The sequence below is a fragment of the Astyanax mexicanus genome, chromosome 3 (assembly GCF_023375975.1).
Source record: "Astyanax mexicanus isolate ESR-SI-001 chromosome 3, AstMex3_surface, whole genome shotgun sequence".
NCBI lineage: Eukaryota > Metazoa > Chordata > Actinopteri > Characiformes > Acestrorhamphidae > Astyanax > Astyanax mexicanus.
In genome coordinates this window covers 36971713-36982663 of record NC_064410.1, presented here as the reverse complement: position 1 = coordinate 36982663, position 10951 = coordinate 36971713, and the positions used below count along the sequence as shown (strand labels likewise).

At 36.6% G+C, this 10951-nt stretch overlaps 1 protein-coding gene across 1 annotated transcript; it reads right to left on the bottom strand.

The window, feature by feature from the left end:
* Window positions 1-952: 952 nt before the first annotated feature.
* pdia8 (protein disulfide isomerase family A, member 8) lies at window positions 953-10805 on the bottom strand. Its single transcript, XM_049475287.1, has 13 exons — window positions 10523-10805; window positions 8557-8635; window positions 8270-8387; window positions 7101-7208; window positions 5672-5801; window positions 5282-5395; window positions 4580-4705; window positions 3603-3785; window positions 3357-3465; window positions 3103-3231; window positions 2163-2242; window positions 1736-1793; window positions 953-1616 (listed from the first exon to the last, which is right to left on the bottom strand). The coding sequence occupies exons 1-13, from the start codon at window positions 10681-10683 to the stop codon at window positions 1527-1529; spliced, it is 1485 nt and encodes a 494-aa protein (XP_049331244.1). The 5' UTR covers window positions 10684-10805; the 3' UTR covers window positions 953-1526.
* Between the last annotated feature and the right edge of the window lie 146 nt (window positions 10806-10951).

Genomic DNA, 10951 nt, shown 5'->3' with positions numbered 1-10951 from the left:
TGATCTGCTCGGATCCGAACGTTTACAGACTATGACGTAATAACGTTCGGTTCTGGGCAGAGTCAGTCACGTTACCATGACAACAATAACTAGGAATGCATGTATTATGTGGGTGCCATTTGCTTGTTGTAACTCTTTCAAATGAAACTTAATATTGTTATTTTTAATCTTTTTTCAACCCCGAATCTAATAACACATGCATTTAACTATTCAAAACATGTAATAGTCAAACTCAGGCAGCTTTACTTAATGTTTTAAAAGGTTTCTAAGCTGAAGATGGTCACAAAACTCATGTGACATTTAAAACTTGTTTAAAAGCAATTCCTTTTACTGGCACTAATCCCTGTTACTTTTATGTAGCAGGAATAAAGTAACAGGAATTTTATTAATGTTTTTAATTACCTATCTTACTTTTGCAATTAGGTCAATGTAAAATACTATGCTTAATAATAAAATGTATTTTAATGTTATTTTTTTGTACACATTTATACATGTAATTTTCTGGGGATAAAAATGGAACCCATTCGGTGGAATAGCCCATTTGCATTTTCCACACTGTCCCAATCTTTTCTGATTTCTTTGCAAGCTTTGGCATAACAAAGTTAAATAAAACGTTTAATAGTGTTATAATTATATAATTTAATGTTGCAGTATACGTTCTAGCAGTTTAACAGAAATAGGACAAATAATATGCGCTGTTTATGACATAAATATCTGTTCTGCTTTGTGATTGGTTGAAGAAGTCACATGATCTGTGTTGATGAGATGTGCATCAGAGAATGAAGTAAAACATGCTGGTGGCTGGAGCGGTAGAAAAGTAAACAGCTCTATCCTGCTTTTTTATTAATTAAACCCAATACTTACAGTCGGTATAAAGTCTCCCATTCATTCAGCTGAAGAAGAGCAGTTGTTTGTTTGTGTTTGGCAGTAAAGTAACAGTTTCAGGCAGAGGTGATAAATGTTACCAGTTTAATAATTAAGAAATAAAGAAATAAATAAATGTGCAATATGGAAAAAATGAGCTGCCTTAAAGCATAACCACTGGTCAGGCAGGAGTAACAGTGACATGGAGAAGGTGAGAGTGCATGAGAAAGCATCAGTGAGATAAGCATAGGGATCATCAGTATATTTAACAGGAGTGCACAGTGTAAGGCCCCAGGGCCCCCAAAGCTCATCCACAAGAACAGATATCAAACTCAATTATACCATTTAAATTAGTTTAAATTTAAACCTCTTTTTATGGCCCTGGTTAATAATGAATGGTGCACTTCTGCATTAACTTCTCCCATAAGTTGTTCTATGACTTTCTGAAATAAACAGCATAAACAGGCAATTCCCAATTCATAAAAAAGATCACTGTTTCTCTCTGAATCCTCTCTGTAGCCTCTGTAATGCAGATCCATTTTTTTGTGGAGTGATATGTATGTCCAAATGTCCAAAAGTCCCCAGTGGTCAGTATTTGAGCAGAATCAAACAAGCAACTCCTATTCAAACACTGTATTTCCCAGCATTCCCTTTCTATCATTTTAGAGATCTTCTTTTACTCCTTTTAGCACCAAGGAGCTGGTAGCTTCTCGTTTCAAAAAGTTTAGAAAATCTTTCACTTCACGGGCTCCCTGAAATGACAGAATCAATATATACATTTGTTTAGCATAATTAACTACAGTTTCATCAGAACAAATGAAATTTGTATAAACTTTAGCATGAGTGACCTTGTAGTGTTTGAGAACATTACCTCATATCTCTTTGGTTCAGCTTTCCTTCCAGCAGGAACAAAGTATATTGTGGGAAATCTGCAAGAAGATACATACAGATGTGTGTGTGTATATATATATATATATATATATATATATATATATATATATATATATATATATATATATATATATATATATATATACAAAACCTTGAAAATGCATACAGGTTCAAAATGTATAGAATGTTTTTGTCCATATCTGTTCTAGTCAAGGAAAACCATTACAGCATTTACTACAAAAAAGACCAACAACCCAAAGCACGAAGAGTCAAAGAACCATCACTGGATGCACTAAAGGTTAACAAGAACTGTTATTCCAAATTATAGAATGCACATTAAATTAAATGTAACATTAAAGCAACTCATAGCAGTGATGTAGTTAAATGCTGGGGGTTGTTTTACATACCCATGTACATCATAACCTTCTGGAACATCATTTGCGGTGGCATCCATCTTGGCAATCACAATGTTGGGATCACTGGAAAGCTGAGGACAGAAAGGACACAAAGTCCAACTTAAAAAACAGATTTGTCCATGGACATGGTGATAAATATGGAAAAATGTAATAGAAATCTGGACATTTAAAAAAAAGCCATCTAGACACATCAAGGCCCGTCCACGTGGATCTGGAGTTTCTTTAAACAGAGACTTCTCTCTCTCCATTTTAGGAAGAAAACTGAAAAATTTACATTTAAATAGACTATTATAAATTTGTACCTGCATGTAGATGTTCTAGTTTTGTTACTTACTTATTCACTATATAGGGGAAAAGGAGGTACCGTATTTTACGTACTATAAGGCTCACCATATTATGAGGTGCGCTATCAATTAACATCTATTTTCTGGTCACCGGATTATAAGGCGCATTTTTAGCAACACTAGTAAGGAACAGGGGTGTCGCCATGTTTCCCTTTTCATTCAGCAAAGTCAAACGAGCTCTGGATGTTAATCTACACAGATTTCTATCCTGAAAACTGTTTAATTTGGTAAGTAAATTGCTTCTGTTTATTTACAGTAAGCTTAGATTTCCAATATTTTAGCACTAGTCACAGTTAGCAGTGGCTTTACTGCTCCTTACAACCTGACTGGTAAAATTCATAGATAGGGTGCACCTGATTATAAGGCGCACTGACGATTTTTTTGGAAAACAAAGGATTTTAAGTGTACCTTATAGTGTAAAAAATACGGTATTTGAGTTTCAGATAGAAACATGCATGTGTGGTTCATGTTCATTAAGTTCTCAAAAATCTTACAGGATATCAGCTGATGTTCAGATTGCTTGCACTATACATATTTTATTCATTTTTTATTTTATACATTTTACCTCCATTGTCATGGCAACTCACCTCCTGTCCAAGTTCTGTGTATTTGGGTTCTAGTTTCTTGCAGTGGCCGCACCATGGAGCATAAAACTCAATCAGCACGTCTTTCTCTGGATCATTTACAATCTCCTCAAATGTATCTGCAACAACCACCTGAGCACAAATAAAGCCATATGAACAGTGGAGTAACATATGACAACAAAAACCTTAAATTGATATGGTTTCTAATTTGCTGTTATTCACAGGTTTACTCCAGTTTAATAAACCTGTATTCATACCTTGACTGGTCCGTTATTCTTCGCTGGTACTGGCTCTGATTTGATATAGCGCTTCAAACTGTTGGCATAATAATCCTCCAAAAACCTCTCTAAAGACTTTCCATCTCGTCTGAAAAGTAGAGTTAAATTAGGAAATTCATTCATTTGAAAAGCTTTAGAAGTGTCTTTCAAAGATCTTCAGTGGGATATGAAGTTTTACTGAATTCTGTAAAGTGTTATGAATAGTGTTTAGGAGTTCAGACTTACGTGAACTCCTCACGCATGCTGTATTTGTGTCCTAATCGAGTCCTGATGGTAACAAACGGAACCTCACTGCCTTCTGTAGATCCCAGACCATAGTCTTCTTCCAGCTCATCCTCAAAGTCTTTCCGATTAGCTACGGAGAACAGCAGGCCTCGAGAGCTGTACTGAGATGCCACCTTCATCACCCTGACAGAACCGACAGAGCAAACTTTTTTTTTTGATTTTAAACTCTTCTTGTGGCTGGCATGTAGCAAAGTAACTCTCTCACTCCCCCATGTTTAGTAGGCATTTGATTACGTTACCTACTGTGCATCAACAGGGGTCTAAAACCAAGTCAAGCATAATATTTCTTTTTATTTTTACTTATAATAATAATGATTGGTTTTAATCATTATTTAACCTTTAAACATTTAAACTCAGGGTCCAGGGTAACCCTTATTTACAAAGTAGCTGGTCTGACACATAATGTAATTATTTTATTTATATAATGTATCAACATATATGTAATAAATAAACAGGATAATAATTATAAATATTTAAGAACAATAAAATAAAAAAAGGAAAAATTAAATTAAATTCAAGCTTAAAGATTAATAATCAGCAGCATATCCATGATATAATACTGTGATGTGTTTCTGGGCTTTTCTTATTGTTTTTGAAGGAGCAGTTACAATTCATGAAAACGTACTGAATTTATACTATTGAATAAGCCTAACTTAAGCATATAATTTGTTTTTCAAATGCCATTAAGGCTACCCTTTATATTTTAGCAATGCTTTCATAAACATAATTTGTCATTGATACGTTGGGAAAATACTGATTTTCTCCCACTGTACACTCGACTGCTGGAAACAGACAGTACTATGGGAACAGTGGAGCTTAGATCACACAAGGTATATTGGTTCTGGTTGCCTAGAAATCAGTAGGAATCTTGTATGAATGCAAGTCTGGAATATAACAGTGGGCTGCTGCCAACTCACCTGTTTCTCCAGTAGTTAGAGCCTTTGGGGTTGTGTACGTAATCCAGGTCATAATATGCTGTCAGCAGATCCCTCTTTCTTAACTGATCTATGTTCTCCTTCGTCAAATGTGGGCAGATTCCAAAACTACACGTATACAATCATACAGACACATTGTTTGGACACATTGTTAAGACAACTGCTGTGGGTGTGCTTGACAACATAAATGTGAAACTAAAATCATTTTAATACATCATATTTCCACAATATGCTATTTATTTCAACAGGATAAAAATCTAAATAAAAATGCTTCAGCACAGATAAAAAAAATAGAAATACTCATTTATTTGGTGCATTCATTTCAGTTAACAAAAAATGAAAAATTAAAGTGTTTTTTAATTTGTTTTTAATTAAGCACTGACAATATTTATGATATTTTCTGAAAATTACACAATATAGTCACATTGCCCATCTCTAAGAATCAGTTTATTTATTCTTTGAAAATAGGTTTACATTCACATATTAATAAATATTTCTGTAAATACAGATGTTGCCTTAATTTCTAGTCTAAATTAAGAGTTTGAGAAATCTTTCTTTCCTATATGCCTGATCAAAAGGCAGCTCTGACTAGTTTACAGATCCACATGACAAATAGAACAGTCTGAGTCAGGAAAAGAATGAATTAATTCAGTGTACTCTGCAGAGCTGTGAGGAGGTACTCACATGTTGTCTCTGATGAAGCGGCGCAGGGCAGTGACGGAGAAAGGACCTGTGTGTGACACCACGCTTTCTTCAAACTTGCTGGCCAGCCGGGGAGGCCTAAACAGCAGGATGCCCCTGCAGACACAGACAGCAGCTACAGTATACCGACAGATATTTTAAAATGTAAGATTATATATTCACAGTCCACACAATGGCGGTATCTAACAATAACTTTTTTTATCATATTTAAATTAAATACAATATCTCCTCTTTTCATTTTAAACAGTAAGGAGGCTGTATTAAATGTTTACTATCTGTATATTCCACAGAATGTCAACCCCTCTCTGTCTGGACTGCACCCCTACTAGCTGCCCAAATCCCCCCCCCCACCGCAGTGCTGCTCTTTCTTACTCAGAGGTGAGGTTATATTTGAGGCCGAGCTGCAGGTCAGTGGTGTGAGCAAAGCGGAAACTTTCCCTCATCAGATTTGCTCCCTTTAGAAACTCCACCAGCTGAGGGCTATCACTGCTCTCAAAGACCCCTAAATATTATAGAGAAATAAAGAGAGACCAACAAAGAAGAGAGATGATAAGAGAGAGATCAGTTTAATAACAATGCATTATTCTACAAGTCACACATTATAGAGCTGTGCAAGTCTTAGGCATCTGAGAAATTATATTTAAATTATAATTATATTAAGAAAGTTATTGAACTGGAAAATGCTGAACAAAAATCACCTTTTTGTACAGAAGAAATATTTAATGTAAATACAATTTGTATAATAAATAGGAAAGCACAGTATTCACAGTTCCCCTGCAAAACCTGGTTTGGCCAATCAATGTTTCATAGTTCGAATAATTAACTATTCAGACATAAACATTCTGACACTCCCCTAGTTAATAATTCTTCCAAATTCCAAGGTGATAATTTTTTTCTTGCTTTTGTTGGGGTAACTCCACTGTCTCCACTGTCCAGAGAAGACTGTATGCTACATTTTAGAGCACAATCATTCCTGAGAACACAGTCCCACTGCTTTCATAAACATGTTCATTTGCTCCAGAGAGTCCTATTCTATTGGCATCACCTTTCTACAGGGACTAGTCAAGCTGTGTGTCAGCAATTGGTGCAACTTAAAGTAGCTAAATACATTAATTTAAAGAGGTGTCTACTAAAATCTCTCCAGCAGATGTCAGGACTAGATAACCAGATAAACCTCATACTAAACTAGTCCATTTAATATGGTAAAAAACTGACACCCTACAGATACTTTTAAAGCATATACATTTGCATTATGCTGCATTTTATTTTTATTTACAGTATAATTCTATTCACATCTTTTTTTAATTACTTTTTTGGTGGAAGAAATAGCTGCTCAGTCCTCTGTGCTCTTAACTTGCGTGGCTCCTATGTTTTTTTCTTATGCATAAAATTGATAAAAGCAACACAATTCTTTGTCATTAGGAAGTAGTTTCTGCCCTTGGCTTGTACCTAATAACTAAATGTACACAAGCATATCAAAATAATAACTCCACGTCCTTGTTTCTGCACTCACTGACCATTATATCAGTCCACTAAGCATACAGGAGCTCTTTGTGGTTGTATAGTTGTAGTCCTTCTGTTTTTCTGCTCTGTGATGATCTCGTGAGGCCTTGACTTTTAAAGAACAGGGTGAAAGGAGGATAATAATGTGTGCAGACAAAACAGAAGGAATACAGCCTGTAATTATAGAACTTCATGCTTTCCATTTCCATTACACTAAATACAGAGTGTGCTGCATTAACTTATGCTGAAAGAATCTGCCTAATGTATTTACGTGGAAAGTGCAATGTTATGTACTCACCAACCACACTTGCATCATAGTGGTTGACAAAGGTCTCCAGATCTTTTTCATTGTGAAGAGGCACAGAGTCAGGACCTGCTTGCTTCTTCATTTGATCCACAATTCCAACTGTAAAAGACTCAGTTCAGCCTTTTTGTCTATCCACTGGCTTAAGACATCCACATTTTTAACAAAAGAATAATTCTTAAAATATTTATTTTTCTCATTTTAAGCCCCATACTTGTTTTAGACTGAGAGGGTAGTTTTTTCAGATATAAATGAAGCCACGTTGTAAAAAATCTCAATTCAAAGTAGTCCAATACTAGTCTTGATTATTATTCTTATTTTTTATTTTTTTTTGTAAATCCAGCTCTGGTTTAATTACCATATTTTTCATACTTAAAATCCTTTAATTTCCCAAAAATCGACAGTCCGTCTCAAGTATGACTTAAGTGTTTAACCAGTCAGGTTGTAAGGAGCAGTAAAGCCACTTCGCTGAAGTACAGCATTATACAGGAGTTTCAGTTTAGTTATCCAGCAGTATTAGCATTACCGGTAAATGTGCTAAGCGCTAGCTCTTTCGCTGCTAAACCCGGCTAGCACTGCTGGAGCAGCGTTAGCATTACCTGCTAAACACGCTAAGCGCTAGCTCTTTTGTTGTTCAGAGGTGAGTATTATCTGCCTGTAGCCTGCTGCTAACCACAGCTAGCACTGCTGAAGCAGCCCCCAGCCTTAGTGGAAATCTGGATATCTATGCTTATTGTAAATAAACGGAAATGGTTAGCTCATTCAAATGAACAGTTTCCAGGAGAGAAATCTGTGTTGATTAACATCCAGCGCTCGTTTGTCTTCAAAATATATATATATATATTTTTTAAAAAGAATTACATTTTTGTTTACTTAGCATAGCTTAGCTTTACAGGTCTCACCACCAAACAGCAAGACCTGCTGAATTAGAAGAAAAACATGCCGACATCGCCTTATAATCCAGTGTGCCTTATGTATGAAAATAGACCAGTTTATTGATAGTGTGCTTTATAATCTGGTGCACTGTATAGTGTGAAAAATACAGTAGTCAGAACTGCTTTCTGTGAAACACTGCTCTATTATATATAAATATAATATAATATATAAATCTCTTATATAAGTAATACTATGAAGCACACACAAACATGCACTTACAAACACACCTGCTGAGCGAGGACCATCGTATGATGAGGACTCTCGCCCATTCCTGAATATTTTAAGCGTGGGATATCCTGTGACCCCAAATCTCCCACAAACCTCAGTGCTACTCGTACAGTCCACCTGTAGGGCAGAGGGCAAGACACAGGCCATGGTCAGAAAACACTAAAATTCAGAGCATGAAGCTTATCAGCAACAGTACAGTAATTAACCAAACAGCAAAGCCATATTTTAAACTCCAAAAAAATGACCAGATGTAAGACTTCAGAGAGATCATCACAGTATGCGTTACCTTTGCTAAAGTTACTACTCCTTTTAGTCGTTTGGCAGCAGTTTCGAACTCAGGAGCAAGTTTCTTACAGTGGCCACACCTGTGGGGAAAAAAAAGGAATATGATATTTGTAACACAGATAATGTAATCTTACATCTAAAGAATATAAACTTAAAACAATGGCAGACATGTTTTAAAGGTTAGAGAATAAGACATAAGATCGGAACTTTTCTGGTCAATCCCAAGGACTGTAGTCCATCTGTTTCCCTGTGCAGTTTATTATCCTCCTTTCACCATGTTCTTAAAATGAGAACACAGAGCACGTATTATTTGGGTGGTGGATCACAGTCAAAATTTCTATGTCTAGATTGAAAACCTTCTTGATTTCTTTTCTCAACAGATCCAATCAAAACTAATTCCATCGTCCTCTTTTCTTTTTAGTTATTGACTGCCCACCTGTCCAGTCTTACACTAATTAAAGGTTTTTGAAAGATCAGCTCCCCCCATTAGTTGCTCACTCTTTACTAGCAACTAAATTAAGGTATACAGGGACTTCAAATGGCACTTTTGTAATTGCTTGCATAGCTTAACTTGTGAGCCTTTGTCCCTCCCAATGTTTTTTCCTCCAGCCCTTCCTCCAGTAAAGCTCACTGAGGTTTTTATGTTCTATGTTTCATGTTTTGTCTGATTCTCTGTCCTGCCACCACATTTCTGTAAAAATGTTTTGCGACATCATCAGCTGTAAAAAGCACAGTATAAATAAAATAGAATTGATTTGATAACACAGCACAGTCATGTTAGTGTCATGGCAGTGCTGAGAATACCCCCCCCCTCAACCCCAAATAATAACAGCTGCTCTGTGGTAGTCCTGTGGAGTCCTGACCATTGAAGAACAGGGAGAAAGGAGGATGATATAGTATGCAGAAAAACAGATGTTTTACAGTCTGTAACCAGTCTGTGGAACTAAAATGTGCTCCTATATCATCAACAGAACTCAAATAACAGACAATTAGTGTAGAAACAAGGAGGTAGTGGTAATGTTATGGTTGATCGGTGCATAGCTAAAAATGAGACTACATTTTCACTGTGAACTATACATACACAAACAAATATGTTACACACTACAGAATATATTTTTCAGATGCAAGTTATCTCTGCATGCCTAATTTACACTGAAGTGTTATAACATATATCACTATAAACCACAACATTATGGTTTATAGTTTATTATTATTCATCCAGGAGTGGCATAAAATTATCCAAAAGCAGTGTTTAAGACTGATGGAGGAGAACATGCCAAGATGCATGAAAACTGATTAAAAACCAGGGTTATTCCATTATGAATATGAACTTGTTTTCTTTGCATTATTTGAGGTCTGAAAGCTCTGCATCCTTTTTGTTATTTCAGCCATTTCATTTTATTCAAACATATACCTATAAATAGCAAACTGATTCAGAGACTGAAGTGGTCCCTTATTTTTTTCAGAGCTGTATAGTATGGACTGTCAAAGAAAAAAGACCCAGCTGCAACTGTATACCCTATTAAATATGGAACATACTCTCATAACTGAACACCTGAAACACTTTTACATGCATTTATAACTGGTCTGTGCAGTTTTAACAATAGCAAAAGGAGCTGAGCTGTGGAAGCCTTTGTTTAAAATGATGGGTCTGGCTGAGTCAGTGAGTTTGAGATAGGATTAGATGATTTAAGCTAGACCTGAAATATAGAAAAATAAAAAACAGTAAAACACGTGACATATAGAAGAGCAATAAAATGCAGTGTTGCAAAAATGCTAATGCACGTTTTCTCAGCTCCAGCACCGGCTCGTGCAGCGGACAGGACCCTGGACAGCGCAGTCACACAGAGCAGCACAGCCAGCAGGAGCGGATTTTTCTAGAAACTTAAAAAAGGCGCAGCACGCGACCCGGTCGTGCACACCTGCACGCTGTTAGAAACTAGAGAAATATGTTAATTTGTGCTCACCACGGCGCGTAAAACTTTACTAGCATGGTCTCGTGCTCGGCGGCCACATAGTCGAAGTCCACGTCCGTCAATTCGACAACATCCGAGCGCGCGGACACCGAGCCGCCCCACAAACACACGAACAGCGCGCCGGAGAGCAGCCCGGACACTGAATTAGCCATCAGAGACAAACACGCGACACAATACACAAGACAAACGAGGAAGAAAGGAGGAATACACTCTCTATTTTTCCTCTCACTCCGGCTCTACCGATGTATCTACGGTGGGGGCGGGGCCAAATGAAAAGTGACTGCTGATTGGACGCTGTATCTACAGTTGGTGAGATGTAAAGCAGTGATTGGCGGATGCGCTTGTCCCATAGGAATTCTACCAATAGTCATTTCAGCCACAAGAGGTCAGCATCACAAACACTGAATACTTATTTAAAAA

Coding starts and splice junctions, on each gene's coding strand:
- pdia8 (XM_049475287.1), bottom strand. CDS start 10,683: ATGGCTAATTCAGTGTCCGGGCTGCTCTCCGGCGCGCTGTTCGTGTGT. Junction 7,209..8,269: donor CGATGGTCCTCGCTCAGCAG/GTGTGTTTGTAA, acceptor AGTCTTTTACAG/TTGGAATTGTGGATCAAATG. Junction 3,466..3,602: donor AGCATGCGTGAGGAGTTCAC/GTAAGTCTGAAC, acceptor TCTACTTTTCAG/ACGAGATGGAAAGTCTTTAG.